Raw genomic sequence first — 18,074 nt, forward strand, 5'->3', positions numbered from 1 at the left:
ACACTGTACACCCTGTGAAAAACACCTTTTTCATAGGCTTAAAAAATATCTCAGTGTTCGACCACGTGTACCTTCAGTTAGAAGTGAGATAAACAGCATTTTCGGTGCTCTCCCACCCTTGTACAGAGATAGCGCGGTCCAGTTCCTGCTCCTGCCCACCACTGCGCGCCACCGCAGGTAAAGCCTGCGACCTACTCGCGCTGTGGGAATCTGCGGAGAGGAGCGGACTGTGGGAGGAGAGGGGCGGGCGCAGCAAGCGCACGTGCGCCAGGAGGCGGTGCCACGTGGGGGCTGTGCTCAGTGCCACGATCAGTACTGCATCCCATTAGGATGGTGTTCTTTGTTTATCCATTTGTGACAGAGCTTTACGTAAGGAGGGCTCAGAGCCTTTGGGACAGGTGAATATAGGGGTTTTTCGTCCTCCTCTCGGCGCAGTTTATTCATCCGCACCGAGCGTGGGTCGGCTATCTCCGCATGCCCGGCAGTGACATCACGTATGCCCTTGCAGTTCCCGAGGATAGCTACCTCCTGAATCTGAGGGTCGGGGTCCAGACCAGGGTCCGGCAAAGAACGAGAGAATAAGAATCCACACTGCGCGCCTTGAGGATACCACACACTACCCCAATATCCTTCCATGCCGCGGCCCGCCGCCCGCCTTTTGTAGCAAGTTGGCGAGGGGCGGGGCGGGAGGGCGCCGCGGCGTGTGTACGTAACTCCGGACAGAGGGCGGGGCAAGGGCGGCGGCGTTCGCTTGGGTACCTCCGGCGTCTCATCCTCTCTCTTCACCGTACTCCGCGTCCTCCTCAGCGTCCTCTCTGTCGCCCTCCTTGGCCCCAGGGCCCCACGCCGCCGCCTGTCCTCCTCCATTCCCTCCCCGTGCCTACCGCCATGGGCCGTCGCCCGCCGCGCTGCCGGGCCGAGGGCAGCTGAGGGGCCGCACCAACATGGGCAAGGGCGGAGCAGGGCCCGAGAGCCAGCCCGAGCAGCCCGGGAGCCCCGTGCGCGCACGCCCGCGCCGCCGCGGGGATGCCCGCGCCCGCCGCCGCGCCCTGAGCGCCTTTGTCTGCCGCCCGCTCTGCCCGTCGCACCACTGGCCTCGCGGGCCCGCGCTGCGGCCCGCGGCGCGTCCATGAAGATGGAGCCGGGTCGACCGGCTTCCCCCACGGGCGGCCCGTGCCCTGACCCGGAGCCGGGCGGACTCGACTGGCCTGGGATCGCCCCTATGTCCGCCGATCCTGCCCCGCGCCCGGGTCTCAGCCAGCTGGACCCTGCCGACTTGAGCGTCAAGCGGGTTCCGGCGGCCTCTTACCTGCCGCCGAGTCAGGCCTCCTGCCCTGACCCCGATCCTGACCCTGATCAGCAGCTGACAGAACTCGGGCCGCTTTTTTTCTGGACTTCAGAGCCAGAGGATTCAGAGGATTATGGGCCCCAAAGTTGCCAGGAGAACACGTCTATCTACGCGCAGAATTTTAGCCACAGCAACCACGGGAGGGGCGAGGTCGACTTCTTTCCTTCCTTACCCTCGCCGACGGTGGAGTTGACGCTGGAGGTGGGCCCCGGGGACGCGCACCAGCCGTCGGACTTAAGCCAGACCCGCTCCCTCACGAGCGAGTCCACGGGGTGTGCAGAGGACGGCCCCCGCCTCCGAGCCGTGTTCGATGCCCTGGACGGTGATGGGGACGGCTTCGTCCGCATGGAGGACTTCGTCCAGTTCGCCACGGTCTACGGGGCAGAGCAGGTAACTCGGCGAGCGTGCCTGGGCCCTCAGCAGGAGAGCCTGGCCTTGCGCGCCTCCAGCAGGCTGATATGGTCCGCTCTGTTCGCGAAATGCATGGTTAAGACCAGTGCGCCCGCTTGTTCTTTTTATTCATTTTTGCCCTCACTCTGGTTCAGTTTTACCAAGGCTCCTTTTCAAGAGGTTCTGTTCTAGAGAGTTTGTTTCTTTCACTGCCTTGCAACCCCCCCCCCCCCCCCCCCGCCTCCGCGTGCCACACGAGCTGGGTCTTTCTCTTTCTTAAACCGAGGAGAGTTCCTGGCGTAGGGACACGGTGACAGATGCCTGATAGAAGTGCCCCTCTGAATGAAGTGCCTGGCAGTTCCTCTAACTGAGGGCCCAGATCTGGATTGGCTGAAGTAATCACTCCTTCAGACCTCAAAAGCCAGGCTGTGCTTGGCTGCTTAAGATCATGGTGATAGACACCTTTTTTGGCATATGTTCTACGTAGGCTTATCTTTTATTGTTTGGGAGACAGTAAACACTAAAAAATTTCACTTTTGTACCTCTGTGTGGAAGGAAAGGGAATGATAATGAGGGGAGGAGGGCTGGGGATGAACCTGAGAGCATCATGGGGGTACAAACTTGAGCAGAACTTCATCAGGGCCACCTCCACTCTTGTAGGAGAGGTGAGGCATAGCCAACCATGGGAATGTACAGTGCATTGTGACAGGGGTCCCACTCAGTGTCCACGGGCTGCAGCTGCTCTGGGAGTGGGTGGGTCTCAAGATTCAGCCCTTCTCTTCCGTCTCAGCACTAAAGAAAATTGGCATTAATAGCAGGGCTGTGTGTGTTCTGCCAGTAACCGGGTAAACATGAAATAGGTTACTGGTTTTCACTTTTAAATATTTTGGTTAGTAGTAGGAAATCCCTAAAATGCTGATCTTCTAGTTTTTGTATTTTATTGACTTCTCAACACAAGCAGACATTTGTTAAGTGGGTGTTCAAGTAGATATGCATGTTTAAGTCGAGAGATTTTTAAGAAAAGAGGTAAAGTTGACACCCTGGTATTTAGGGTGTTGTAACTAAGAATCTTTATAAGGCACCTGTGTGCCATGTCCCTGCCCCCCATTCCCAGTATTCACAATGTTCCTTGAGCCCAGGAAGATGTGCATGCACCCGTCAGCTTCTAGCTGCATGGTGCTTGTGCATGGTGCTTGTGCTTAGCGCTGGGCTGAAATACATCGCTCAGATGGGTCTCCCATGTCTTAATCTAATGGGCATGGAAATATGTAATTTCCTCTGTGGTTAGCAGGATAGTGATTACTGGTCCAGGTTCTTTGATGCTTTTCCTTCTTGCCTCTGGGCTGGAGAGCAACCTGGGCATCCTGGGTTGTTATTAACTAGTGTGATCAGTCTTCTCTTCAAACATACCCTTTTTCATTACACCAAAAATGCTTTAAAAATACGACATTTGTGTGTGTGGTTATTTTTTTTTTTAGTCATAACCTGACATAGACAGAGTACTTTACAGCTTATGTGAGGCTCATTTATGTTTTCACTGGATCATCACCACCTTTCTCGAAGGTAGTAGTAGGCAAGCAGGCTTCATCTCACTTTACAGGTAAGAAATGGAAGCCCTGAAAGGTTATACAACTTTCCCAACACCCCACAAATTAAATTGTCAGTGCTAGCACAGGGACCAGAATGTGGTTTTTTGGCTAATAACATTTACATGGCTCTCAACTTGTTCTTTTTTTTTTAAGTTTTAATTATTTATTTTTTTAGACAGAGGGGAAGGGAAAGAGAAAGAGAGGGAGAGAAGTATCAACATGTGGTTGCCTCTCGTGCACCCCTGACTGGGGACCTGGCTTGCAACCCAGGCATGTGCCCCTATGGGGAATCGAACCAGCGACCCTTTGGTTCGCAGGTCGCTGCTCAGTCCACTGAGCCACACCAGCCAGGGCTCAACTTCTTAGAATTGGTAGCTCAAAATATTCCCACAAAGTTTCATCTTACTGACTTTTATAAAATTCTTTTCACTGGAGAAACACCTTTTGTTGTGACTGTCCTTATTGGTCACAATGGGGAAAACTTTGGGATGCTATTTGGGGCTGAACTTTCTTATAACCAAAAAGTAGAAATGAGTCAGAATTCTTTGCTCTGTAAGCTGCTGGTGGAATTTCTAATTTGGTGGTAAGGCTTGTATGACTCAGGGTTTGGTGGCGATGGGTGAGTGTAAGGAACCTGTGGCATTGCCCCTTCTGTCTGTTCTCCCAGGCTGCTCAGGGAGAACAAGCAGTGTTAGACTTGATCTAAGTACCCAGACTTGACTGAGCTTCCTGGGATGGTGGAGGAGATCTGTTTTGGAGCAGATAATTCACAGGGTAGTGAAAGGTTGATTTTTGTCTTGGTGTAAGAGTTGGTGTAAGATTAGCTATCCTTTACTTTGATTTAAGCTTGCTTTTTCTAAGTCCATTATCAGGATACATTATAAAGGATGCCCTGCCCTGGCTGGTGTGGTTCAGCGGATTGAGTGCTGGCCTGTGAACCAAAAGGTCTCAGGTTCTCTTCCCAGTTAGGGCACATGCCTGGGTTGCGGGCCCGACCCCCCCAGTTGGGGGCATACAAGAGGCTGCCGGGCAAAATTTCTCTCCTTTTCTTTCTCCCTCCCTTCCCTTCTCACTAAAAATAAAATAAATAAAATCTTTTTTTTGAAAAAAGAACAGTTTTGAACATATACAGAAGTAGAGAGAAAAGGCTAGTCTAGTGAACTCCCCCCTCGCCAATGCTCAGTTTCAGCAGTTTTGGTTCACCTGAAACCCCCCAACCCCCTATTATTTTTGAAACATATGTGACATATCATTCATCCATAAATATGTCAGTTCATATCTCTGAAAGATAAGGATTCGTTTTAAAGCATTCATGATTTTTTAAAACCTTAGAAACTGTTCAGATAAGCTGGATAACGGAAATAAAGACCTTAAGTTTTTGTATTTTCCACTTTGAGATTTCAAAATATTGAGAGAGTGAGACTGTTAGGCTGGTCACATTACTGTCCTTGATAATATCAGCTAGATTATCTTGATTATTGCAAAATTTTCAAAGATAGCATGTTCAGTATCTTATATAATCTGTTTATAAACGAAGCATTTTAAATTATTTAAGTTCTGTATCTGAAGTTTTACTAGAAGCAGCTCCCATTTATAATACAGATGGCTTTTGTGTGTCCCTCTTCAGCAAGGTCACAGTGCGTCTGGATCTCATTACATCACCCGGTGACAGATCAGGTATGTAGTAGATCAGGTGTGGTGTAACAGAAGTGTTAAGAGGCATCTGCAGAGGAAAGGAGAGAGAGGACTACAGTGGAACTTTCTGGTTGAAACAGTAACTGACAGTCAGATGTGCCCGGGCACTAGTTGTGAACTTAAATAGGTTATTTTTAACAGCCTCGACCATTTCTGGAGATTCCTCATCAACATGACCCCTTCATACTGACAATACTGTTGCTTTTGCAGTCACCACTAACTCATTGTAAAGTAGAAATTATAGAATAAACTCTTAAGAATATTGTGAGGAAGGATTGGTTTATTTTGGATAAACCTCATTGGCTATGATACTGCCACTGTGCAAAGCTGGTTTATTTTGGATTTATTTTTCAAAGGAATTAATTGTAAAGATTACCTTCATGTTGTATTATTATGCTCACTTACACAGTTCTATTTTGATAGTCACTGATCTTTTCCAGAGGACCCTCCCCCTCTGAGCCCTGAATGCCCTTCAGGAACCTTGTAGACACTGTCCATCCTCTTCAGTACAGTACTTGCATAAGCAGGCTGCTGGAGGAAGTGTTGCTGCTCAGGTCTCCTAGTTTCTAATTCTCTGCCTTTGTTGGTGGGAATTGGAAGTCCGTAGGGACATTTGGCTGTACCTTTTTTTTTCTCTTTCTTTTGGCTGCACCTTTTAGTTGCTTCAGTGTCCTTTCCCATTTCTATTCTGGCCTTGAATTTCAGTGTGTGTGAATGAGAGTGAATGAGTGTGTGTGAGCAGGTCATGTGGGAGCTGATGTGACTGAGAGAGAATGAACCTGTGTGTATGAGCAGATGAATGTGGAAACTTCTGTTTTGTGTGTGTATGTGTTTGTATGTGTAACTCTTGGTCTGCATGTTGGATAGATTGCTAAAAGGCAGGTGACATTCCTTTATGTGCTTGGATCACAGGCAATTTTTAAAAAAAGATTTTATGTATGTATTTTTAGACAGAGGGGAAGGGAAGGAGAAACAGAGGGAGAGAAACATTAGTGTGTGGTTGCCTGTCACGTATCACCTACTGGGGACCTGACCTGCAAGCCAGGAATGTACCCTGACTGGGAATTGAACCAGCGACCCTTTGGTTTACAGGCTGGTGCTCAATCCACTGAGCCACACCAGCCAGGGCCCCTTTGCCGAATTATAAAATAACACATGCTTAATACTTTTAAAGAACTGGAAAATACAGAGTGATATAAAATACTAACAAAAAATGACCAATAGTCCCACAACTCTGAGAAAAATACAGTTAGCATTGTAGTACATTTCCTTCCAGACATTTTTAAACACACACAGGCACCCATACACGACTGTCTGAAGAAGTACACAGTTGAGTTCGTATTGGGTAGAAGCTAAATTATTTTTATAGGTGTTCATTGTTTAAAAAGATAAAAGTAGTGCTTGCTTTGGCAGCACATCTACTAAAATTGGCAGAGAATATTAGTCTGGCTCCTGTGCAAGGATGACAGTCAAATTTGTGAGGCATTCCATGTTTTAAAAAAATCAAATTCATAAGGAGAAAAATTAAAAGATGAAAATAAATAATACTAGTAAGCATTATCAGAAAAATAAGAATCAGCATAGTGCCACCATCTATAAGATAGCTACTTAAATACTTAATACATAAATTTACATAAATACTTAATACATAAATACTTAATACAAAAATATATATACCTATATGACTTTTGGTCAAGATGGAGGCATAGGCAAACACGATTCACCTCCTCCCACAATCACATCAAAATTACAACTAAATAGCCCTGGCTGGAGTAGCTCAGTGGATTGAGCATGGGCCTGTGAAGCAAAGGGTTGCCTGTTCGATTCCAAGTCAGGACACATGCCTGGGTTGCGGGCCAGGTTCCCAGTAGGGGACATGAAAGGCAACCACACATTGATGTTTCTCTCCCACTCTTTCTCCTTCCCTTCCCCTTTCTCTAAAAATAAATAAATAAATTACTAAAAAAAAGTACAACTAAATATAGAACAACCATCAGTCATAACTGTCAGAAAGTGAGTTGAATGGAAGGTCTGACAACTATGTAATTAAAGAAGCAACATCCATCCAGAATGGTAGGACAGGTGCAGATATGGAATGGGCTGGTCCAGAATTCATGTGTGGTGGATAAAAACTTGGGAGAGAGGAGTCCCAGGCCCCTCCTGCCCTAGCCCAGCGTTCCAGTGCCAGGAAGATAAGTCCCCATAATTTCTGGCTGCAAAAACCAGTGAGTATTGAGTTGGTGGAAGAAAATTCTGGAGTCCTAAGCAGTTCTTCTTAAAAAACTCCCACATGGACTCACTCAGACGCACTCCCTCCGAGCTCCAGCACCACAAGGGTGGCAGCTTGAAAGGCAACAGTGGCATACAGAGAGGAACTGAAGAGTCTGGTATCAGGGCAAGAGCTGGTGGATGGCTTTCTCCCTGACAGAAAGGTGGGCAGAGGCCACTGTCCCTTTTCTGAGCCCTCCCTCCACAGAGTCACAGAGCTGGCAGGCAGGTGCTATATCTGAGACTCAGTCACCTGGCTGACACTGCTTGCTTTGTCCTGGAGATTGCCTGAGGCTCTATTCCACCCAACTTATTTGCCCACCCAAGCTGTTAAAAGTGACTATTCCATATGAATGGCTGGTCTTGACTAATGCTTTACAACTTCCTAAATCTTCTCAAAGAAGCAGCTGCCTGCCTCAGTGAGCCCCCAGCTCCTTTACCTCTTGCTAAGTGGCCCCAGGCTGACACGAGCAGTAGCCAGCCTAGATTCACAGCTTGGCTTTTCATGGGAACCTTCAAGCCTAGTACAAGTAGCAGCCATCTCAGATTGCTTTATGGCTCATGGAGGGTGGCCCCAGGCAGAACACAGGTGGGGGATGACTTGGTCCTGTACCACTTGGGAAACCCCAGAGTCTGTGCACCCAGTGGACAGCTGCAGACTACATTGGAGCACCACCACCCTCCCCCTGCACAGTTGACCCTCCACAGAGGGCAGAGGGTGTTGGTCTGTGGTAACAGCCAGTCCTTTAAGCTGACTGACTTGGGTAAATCCCTCCCACTGATCTGCTAACAGCAACCAAAGCTCAGCTACAAGAGGAGGGTGTACCCAGGCCGCACAAAGGGCACATCTCAAGTACCCAGCTTGGGTGATAGGACCCTACAGGACACCTACTACGTTAGTCCATGCTACCAAGAGATAGAGTCAAAGCAGCTCTGTGTAATACATAGAAACAGAAGGAGGCTGCCAAAATGAGGAGACAAAGAAACATGGCTCACATGAAAGAACAGATCAAATCTCCAGAAAAAGAGCTAAATGAAATGGAGATAAGCAGTCTTATCAGATGCAGAGTTCAAAACACTGGTTATTAGGGTGCTCAAGGAAATTAGTGAAGACCTCAACAGCATCAAAAGGATCTAGTCAGAAACAAAGGATACACGAATTGAAATAAAGAACAATTTACAGGGAAACAACAATAAAATAGATGAAGCTGAGAATCAAATCAATGATTTGGAATGTAAGGAAGCAAAAAACAACCAATTAGAACAACAAGATAAAAAAAGAATCCAAAAAACAGGCATAGTGTAAGCAACTTCTGGGACAACTTTAAGATGTCCAACATTTGCATCATAGGGTTGCCAGAAGGAGAAGAGAAAAAGCAAGAAATTGGAAATCTACTTGAAGAAATAATGAAAGAAAACTTCCCTAATTTGGTGAAGAAAATAGACATGCAAGTCCAGGAAGCACAGATAGTCCCAATTATGTTGTATGCTAAGAGGCCCACACCAGGACATAATCTTAATTAAAATGCCAAAGGTGGCCTGCGAACCAGACAATCGCGGTTTGATTCCCAGTCAGGGCACATGCCTGGGTTGCAGGCCAGTTCCCAGCAGGGGACTCACGAGAAGCAACCATACATTGATATTTCTCTCCTTCTCTCCTTCCTTTCCCCTCTAAAGATAAATAAAATCTTTAAAAAAAATGCCAAAGGTTAAAAATAAAGAGAAAATCTTAAAAGCAGTGGGAGAAAAGCAGTTAATTTCCTATACGGGAGTTCCCATAAGACTGTTAGCTGATTTCTCAAAAGAATCTGCTGGCTAGAAAGGATTGGCAGTAAATGTTCAAAGTCATAAAAAGCAGGGATCTATAGCCAAGATTGTTCTACCCAGCAAAATTCTCATTTAGAATTAAAGGACAGATAAAGGGCTTCTCAGATAGGAAAAAACTAGAGTTCATCATCACCAAAAAAAAACCGCTATTAATTGAAATGTTGAAGGACCTTATTTGAGAAAAAGATCAAAACTATGAACAATAAAATGGCAATAAATACATATATATCATCAATTGAATCTAAAAAAATTAAGCAAACAGGAGTAACAGAGACAGAATCATAGACACAGAGAGCCTTTTAATGGTTGCCAGATGGGAAGGGGTGTGGGGGAATGGGAGAAGAGGTGAGGGGATTAAAAAGTACAAATAGGTAGTCACAGAATAGCCATGGGGAGGTAAAGTATAGCATAGAAATGGAGTAGCCAAAGGACTTACATGCCTGACCCATAGACATGAACAGTGGGGTGGGGTTTGCCTGACAGTGTGGGGTTACTAGGTAGAGGGGGGCAAAAGGGGAAATTGGGACAACTGTAATAGCATAATCAATAAAATATAACTAAAAATAAAAACATAAATGTTCATTCTACTAAAATTGTATAACTACCATATCTTTTTTAAAGATTTTATTTATTTTTAGAGAAGGGGAAAGGAGAAAGAAAGGAAGAGAAACAGCCGTGTAAGACAAATACTGAGCAGTTGCCTCTTGCTCACCCTAACTGGCAACCTGGCCTGCAGCCCAGGCATGTGCCCATGTGCCCTGACTGGGAATGGAATCAGTGATGTTTCTTTCTTTTTTTTTTTTTTTTAAGATTTTATTTATTTATTTTTAGAGAGAAGGAATGGAGAGAGAAAGAGAGGGAGAGAAACAACATGTGGTTGCCTCTCATGTGCCCCCTACTGGGGACCTGGCCTGCAACCCAGGCATGTGCCCTGCCTGGGAATCAAACTGGCGACCCCTTAGTTCACAGACTGCGCTCAATCCACTGAGCTACACCAGCCAGTGACGTTTCTGTTTGCCGGCCAGCACTCAGTCCACCAAGCCACACCAGCCACAAGGCCATATTTTTGTTTTGGACATGCTTTTTATTTATTTACTTTTGTTGAACCTACTCTTTGACCAATTTTTTTAAATTGAAGATCTCTGATGTTAGGTGTATACTTTAAAGGAAGTCTGAAGTTTACTTGTCCCAGGAATATTCCAAATTGTTAGGTATTATTCCAGTGTTAGATCTAACATAAAGGGAGAATTTAATTCCATGTAGACTACATGAACAAGGTTGTAAAGGGACCAAGCCCATGGGCTCCTTCTCTTCCAAACTTATTTTATTTGAATTCTGAAAATAGGGTCTAAACATTTGTTATAATCAAAATATTAAAGGGTTAGTCATCCACTGAAGGCTGTTATGTGGTCCTCAGAAGTGATAATTACAAAGCCTCCAATGTAATTTAGATTAATGCTTCTGATATAATCGAAGATAGGGGTATGCTAATTTGTATGTATACCACAGTTTTAACTGTAAAATAATCCATGTGAAAGTAGTCTTGGCAGAAATATTCAAATTATTTTTAGTTGTGTGTATGTGTTGGGGAAATGTAATTGTAGGAGGGGAATGTATGGTGGGAATGGGGTTTGGTTTTATTTAAGATATTGGCCAAATTTTCTGTTATGTTACTGACTTAATTAATTTGAAAAGTGGTGCCTGTATACACATCGTAAATTTCAAACAGTATAGAAAGGAATGTAGTAGTGCCCTGGCTGGTGTGGCTCAGTGGATTGAGTGTTGGACTCTGAAGCAAAGCTGATTTGATGCCCAGTCAGGGCACACACCTGGGTTGTGGGCCAGGTCTCCAGTAGCGGGCACATGAGAAGTAACCGCACATTGATGTGTCTCTGCCTCTCTTTCCTTCTCCCTTCCCCTCTCTCTAAAAATAAATAAAATCTTTAAAAAAAGAAGGAATGTAGTAAAAGATTTCATTACAAATTTTTAAAAACAGATATTTATTTATTTATTTCGGGGGTAACTTAAAAAAAATTTATTATATTTTATTGATTATGCCATTACAGTTGTCCTATTCCTCCCTTCATTTCCCTCTGCCCTGCACACCCCTCTCCCATCATTCTCCCCCTTTAGTTTATGTCCATGTGTCACAAGTTCTTTGGATTCTGTATTTCCCATACTATTCTTTCCCTCCCCCCATCTATTTTCTACCTACTGTTTATGCTACTTATTCTCGGTACCTTTTCTCCCCTTCTCCTCCTCCCACTCCCCTATTGCTAACCCTCCATGTGTTCTTCATTTCTTTTGTTTTATTTTTATGTCATGCATTTTATTTTATTTTCAATTTAATTAAATAATTAATATAATTATTTATAATTTATATTATAAATATAAATAATATATTATATTAAATATAATATAATTATTATATTATATTAAACAATAATTTAATATAATCAATATATTATTTTAAATAATATAATTGTTTGTAATTATTTATAATTATAATTATATTTAATTATTTTTCAAGTACAGTTTTCTGTCTATTACTCCCATCCCATCCCACCCCCCCGTGCTCCCCCCTCCCTCCCATTTCCACCCTTCTCAGTTGTTGTCCATGTATCCTTTATATATGTTCCTCTAAATCCCTCCCCTATTTTGTTCTTCATTTCTATGGTTCCCCTCCTGATCTAACTGTCTTCTTGGTTTGCTTTTGTTTTAGGTGTGGTTGTTAATACCTGTGAGTTTGCTGTCCTTTCACTGTTCATATTTTTTATCTTCTTTTTCTTAGATAAATCCCTTTAACATTTCATATAATAAGGGCTTGGTGATGATGAACTTCTTGAATTTGACCTTATCTGAGAAGCACTTTATGTGCCCTTCCATTCTAAATGAAAGCTTTGTTGGATAGAGTAATCTTCGATGCAGGTCTTTGGATTTCATGACTTGGAATACTTCTTTCCAGCCCCTTCTTGCCTGTAAAGTCTGTTTTGAGAAATCCGCTGACAGTCTGATGGGAATTCCTTTGTAGGTGACTGTCCCCTTATCTCTTGCTGCTTCTAGGATTCTCTCCTTCATTTTGGTCTTGGCTAATGTAATTATGATGTGCCTTGGTGTGTTCCTTCTTGGGTCCAACTTCTTTGGCACTCTCTGAGCTTCCTGGATTTCCTGGAAGTCTGTTTCCTTTGCCAGACTGGGGAAGTTCTCCTTTATTATTTGTTCAAATAAGTTTTCCACTCGTGGCTGTTCCTCTTCCCCTTCTGGTACCCCTATAATTTGGATGTTGGAATGTTTAAAGATGTCCTGGAGGTTCCTAAGCCTCTCCTCATTTTTTGAATTCTTGTTTCTTCATTCTTTTCTGTTTGGTCATTTTTTTCTTCTTTCTGGTCCACTCCCTTGATTTGAGTCCCAGTTTCCTTTCTATCACTATTGGTTCCTGTGCATTTCCCTTCATTTCAATTAGTTTAACCTTCATTTGTTCCTCTAATTTGTGACTAAGATCAGCCAATTCTGTGAGCGTCCTGATCACCAGTGTTTTAAACTGTGCATCTGAAAGGTTGGCTATTTCTTTGTCTCTTAGAATTATAGGCTCTGGGGCTTTGAGCTGTTCTTGAGCGATATTTTGGTCTGTTCGCACCTGTTATGTATGAGGGGCGGAGCCCTAGTTCACCAGGGCGAGTTGCTGGGTTGTGAGGCTGTATGTGGGGGCAGGGTCAGAGAGAGAACAAAATGGCGCTTTGCTCCGCTGTCTCTCAGATTTCTGTCCCCTCTGTGGCTTCTCACAAGCAAATTGGGCCCTTCTGGTGCTGGTTCCCCGGTGTGTGGGCTTGTGTACCCTCCAGGACCTTGTGGGTCTCTCCAACGAACTCTCCGTGAGCCTGGGAGCCTCTCCTGGCACCTCGACCCCAAAAGTCTTTCCAGTTGGTGCTTTCAGACTCTAATTCCCATCACCGGGGCCCTAGCCTGAGCGGTCTGTCTCACTGTTCACTCCTACACTTGGTTTATCTGCGTGCGAATATGTGACCGTGGTCAGCCAGCCGCCCTGCGCCCTCACTGGGTCTGCCCGATGCCGCCCCACGCCTGGGATCGGCCAACTGCCGCCTGCGCTCCTGGGTTGGTCCGACCGAACTCCGCCCCTCTTACCCGTCTGGCTGAATGGTTCGTTGTTGTTGGACTTACGTACAGTCCAATTTTCTGTGTTTTGGCTGCGTTTTTGTTACTAAAACTTTGTTGTTTTTAAATTTAGTTAGCGAGGAGGGACAGTGTTTCCACCTACGCCTCCATCTTGGCCGGAAGTTGGCATTACAATTTTTAGAAACAAAAAAGTATATAAACCCTAAAGCTAAAATTTGTACATACTTTACTTTGACTTAGTGTAGATTTTAGATCAAGATATAAAATACATCTAAAGTAACTCAGATTTCTAGTAAATTGAAGATCTTTATAGAACATTAAATTAGCATGTTCAGGGGCTTATTGAAGATAGACTTAATTTTACTGATATTTAGATAAATGTATATTACAAAATGCCTATAATTCTTTTTTAATAGAGGTTTTGTTTGTTTGTTTGTTTGTTTATTTTAGAGATAGGGTAAGGGAGGGAGAAAAGGAGAGAAACATAAATGTGTTGCCTTTCTCATGCCCTGAACTGGGTGTTGCGGGAATCTCACCCATTACCCAAGCATGTGTCCTGACTGGGAATTGAGCCAGCAACCCTTCGGATTGCAGGCTGGTGCTCAACCTGCTGATCCACACCAGCTAGGGTGAAAATCCTTATAATACTTGAAGGCTGTCTTCCAGGTAGGCATTGTGCTTTCATCAATATCTAACATAAGTTAACTGTAAGAAATTCCTGGTGAAAAGAATTGCACTGTTTGCCCTGTAATTTTCAAAAGTTCTTGAGACTAGTGGATTAGGATAAATGGATTCAGTACCATCATTAGGGAGGAAAAGAAATTTTTTCATTAGGTACAGTTTTATTTTTCTGTCCAAATATTTCATGTTTCTTTTAGGCAAGTTGGTATTACTCTGATTACAAGTTGTGTTCTTGTGCTTTTTGTAAGTTTCAAAACCAGAGCTAACCTTGAGCCAGGTTGTCTATGCCACTGAACCAGGTATCCTGGCTCCCTGTCCATAAGCCTATTGCTGGGCAGACTGAGCCTTCAGCCGACAACAGCAGGCCTTGAATGGGTGCTGTGCCCTTTTCTGCAGGGACGTTGCGGGCATGATGTCATGGATGGATGCTTCAAAATATGAGACATTTGAAAGGCCAAGTATTGAATTACATTTTAGCATTATTAGCTATAAACAGAGGAAGCAGTATCACGGTGCATTATTTTAAGCCATTTTTTGCACATTGTTTATATGTTGATAACTTGAAACTCGCTGTTTTTGAAATTCCAAGCTATTTGCTGGAAATCCTAGTTTTTTTTCCTAAAGATACATATCTTCAGAAGGATTTTAAGATGTACGCACACCTTCTAGAATTCTAGTTAGTTAAATGACCTACTTTACTGTTAATTTTGTTGGATAATTTCATAAAACTTTTACAAAAGTTTTTGCTGATGTGTCCAACCTTTAGGTGTCTCTAGGTCACACTGGACAAAGAGTGGTCTTGGGCCACACATTAAATACACAAACAATGAAAACTGATGAGTGAAAAAAGAGGTTTTAAGTAAATTCATGATTTTGTGTTGGGGCGCATTCATAGCCATCCTGGGCTGCATGTGGCCCATGCCACTGGTTGCGCACCCCTTGCTTGAGCCTTCTGTGCCCACAGGTAACCAGACCTGCTATAGTCAGAAGTGCGCTTGCCTGTCTGTGTCCCTGTTTTGGCTAGGGCTTCACGGTATTGGTAGGTAGGTTATCAGTGTTGATGACAGCAGAGGCTTTTATGATTCATTGTTCTTTTTCATTTAACATAATTTATTCTGATTTTTCTTTAAGTAAGTTTAACAAGTTTAAAACCTAACATGCAGGTTATGAATGAATTGGTGGCTGTTGGCTAAGTCTGTTTGTAGGTGGTTTATCTGTTCGGACAAGAGGAATTGTTCAGTACCTATAGAACAATAGGTACTGAACTGGTCCCTATAGAAATGATCCCTGACAGTGTAGTCTTTGTTCGTTATTGTAAAGACCTTCATTGCTGTAAAACACTGTGTCAGTAAACAGGACATTTTACTGTTACTAGCAAACCAGGAGCATTTTATAAACTTTTTTTTTAGATTAAGGTACTTGCCAGTAAACTTGATAAATCATATTTTTAAAGGTTAAATAGTAATTTAAAATTTACTAACAGATTGCTTGAGCCACAATAAAAATAAGTAAAAATACACATTGATTAGAGAAGTTAGCATTTCCTTTGAAAACCTACTAAAGTAGCCCTGGCTGGGTTGCTCAGTTCTTTATCGTTGTCCTGGTCCCTGGTCAGGGTGCAGACAGGAATCAACCAATGAATGCAAATAAGTGGAATGACAAATCAATGTTTCTTTCTCTCCCTCTCTCTTCCCCCTTTCTTCTCTCTCTCTCTCTAATCAATTTTTTAAGAATGGTGGCTTACTGTCTGAGATTTCTTGTCTCTGTATCCCTTACTCCACTTAAAAAAAAACAACGAAAGAAAACCTACAAAGTACCTTTTTAAAACTTTAGCCAGTGAGAATAGTTTTCTAACTTGAAACAGGAGGGGCGGGTAGAAGACTGTGCGCTGTGGGAAAGATTGGAGCAGAGGGTGGCCAGCTTCCATGTGTATAGTGTGATTCCTGGTCCTCCTGCTTATGTCAGTGGAGACACCTCAAATCTTCATAGGGTTAACCAGTGTGTTCTTTTTTTAAAAGATTTTATTTATTTATTTTTAGAGAGAGGGGAAAGGAGGGAGACAGAGAGGGAAAGAAACATCAATGCGTAGTTGCCTCTGGTGTGCTGCCCACACTGGGAACCTGGCCTGAAACCCAGGCATGTGCCCTGACTGGGAATTGAACCAGTGACCCTCTGATTCACAGGCGGGCACTCAGTCCACTGAGCCACACCAGCTGGGGACTAGTGTGTTCTTAAGTAGGATTTTAAAAAAACACATGAGTCACAGATAAGAGGTTGGTACAAAAACTCTTAAAAGAAAAGTCCCAGGGAAAAAAGACCAAAATCTCATAAAAGAATGGACAAAAGATATGAAGATATTCCACAGAAAAATATATACAAATAGCCTTTAAACATATGAAAAATGTAACTGCAGAACCAGCTCATAGGGGTCCTATCCTGTTTCTAACAAAACCCAGAACCAGAGTTAAACCTTGGATACACCATTTATGAGTAACACTTGTGAACCCTTAACTGCTCCTTCTCGTAGAACCAAAGGGCTGGAACCCGATGGGAACCCAGATCCTTTCAAAAGTGTGTGGTCTGTTATCCAGGAAGATCCTGTGGTGAAACGACTTAAAACCCGCCCCTAACCCTGGGTCTAGGAAGGCAGATTTGAGCCTTGCCTCCTGTTTCCCTGCCAGTCAACTAGCAAATAAAGCCTTTTCTAAAAAGCTGGTGCCATAGTATTTATTGGCTTCTATGTTTGCCAGGCAGTGAACCCTTGCTCGGTAACAAGGGTGCTCAGCTACACTCATGGTAAGAGAAGTGTAAATTAAAATCACTGGGATGGCATTTCTCATTCATCATGTTGGTAAAAAATGTGAAAGCATGAACACATTCATTCTGTGTTCATGCTTTGAGAAATAGGCACACTCTCACATTGTTGGTGAGAGTGTGAAATGGTACAATCTTCATCAAGGGGAACTTAGCAGCATCTGTGTATGCATTTATCCTTTGACCTAATAGTCCCACTTCTAGAATGTACCTTCATAAATACAAACCACAGGTGCCCAAGGGTATTCATGGCAGCATCGTCTGTGATATAAAATATGGAAACAACCCAATAACCATCCAGGATGAGTGAACTGAAGTACATCCACATAACAGAACTGTGTAGCTGCCGAAAGAAAAGAGGGAGAGTCCTATGAACTGGTAGGGAGTGATTTCCAAGATACATTGAGTGGAAAAAAGGACAAATTAATATACACAACATGTGGTAAGAATAAATGGGTATTGTATGATTCCTCTTGTAAGAGGCTTCTAGAATAGTCAGCTCATAGAGACAGGAAGCAGAATGGTGGTTGCCAGAGGAGGGGGAATAGGGAGATAGTGTTGAATGGGTAGAGCTGCAGTTTGGGAAGGTGAAAAAGTCCTGGAGGTGGATAAGGGTGGTGGTTGTACAACAACGTGAATGTACTTAATGCCATGGAACTGTATATTTTAAAATGGTTAATTTACTACAGTTAAAAAATGATGAGGTTCTGGGGCCTAGAACCCCAAGTGATGGACTTCAGCTCAGAGGAAGAGGAATTCATGAGTAAGAAACCATACCTTGCCCTGGCTGATGTAGCTCAGTGGATTGAGCGACCACAGGATAGAGGTTCGATTCCCAGTCAGGGCACATGCCTGGGTTGCAGGCCAGTTCCCAGCAGGGGATTCACGAGAGGCAACCATACATTGATATTTCTCTCTTTCTCTCCTTCTCTTCCCCTCTAAAGATAAATAAATACAATTTTTTTAAAAATGTGTGGCCACTTTCAAAGAGAATTTGTCTCCAACACCATTCAAAAAAAAAAAAAAAAAAAGAAAGAAAGAAAAGAAAAGAAACCATACCTTACAATCCCCAAACCAAGTAAATCTCTTCTTACCCTTCTCCTTCTGGCCATGTGGTCAGAACCCTCAGCCCATCTAAGGTGTCTGTGCTCACAGGCTCTAGGACAGGCCTAGGCCAGCAGGGTCTGACTGTAAGAATAAAGAAAAAGAAAATGCAAAATGAGAAAGAAGGGGGAATAAAAATATGAATATATTTGCTTTTTGCAAAAAGACATGGGAAAGATTAGACTAGAAACTAAATTTTTTTAAATCCTCACCTGAGGATATTT

The 18,074-nt window shown here is 43.6% G+C and overlaps 1 protein-coding gene and 1 pseudogene across 2 annotated transcripts in view; both read left to right on the forward strand.

Annotated features, from left to right (window-relative positions):
* The first annotated feature begins 717 nt into the window (after positions 1-717).
* Positions 718-18,074, forward strand: part of RAB11FIP3 (RAB11 family interacting protein 3) — a 108,713-nt gene continuing 91,356 nt past the window's right edge. Inside the window, exon 1 of one of the 2 annotated variants that reach the window (XM_037034515.1) lies at positions 718-1,738. In XM_037034515.1, coding sequence (XP_036890410.1) covers positions 1,130-1,738 — 609 coding nt within the window. In that variant the 5' untranslated portion in view covers positions 718-1,129. The remainder of the gene's footprint in view (positions 1,739-18,074) is intronic. The other variant, XM_037034516.1, reaches the window with a different exon arrangement.
* On the forward strand, positions 6,420-6,519 carry LOC118978909 (uncharacterized; annotated as a pseudogene).

Source organism: Sturnira hondurensis, unplaced genomic scaffold, assembly GCF_014824575.4.
Source record: "Sturnira hondurensis isolate 20B ecotype Veracruz unplaced genomic scaffold, ASM1482457v3 Scaffold0022179, whole genome shotgun sequence".
Classification (NCBI taxonomy): Eukaryota; Metazoa; Chordata; class Mammalia; order Chiroptera; family Phyllostomidae; genus Sturnira; species Sturnira hondurensis.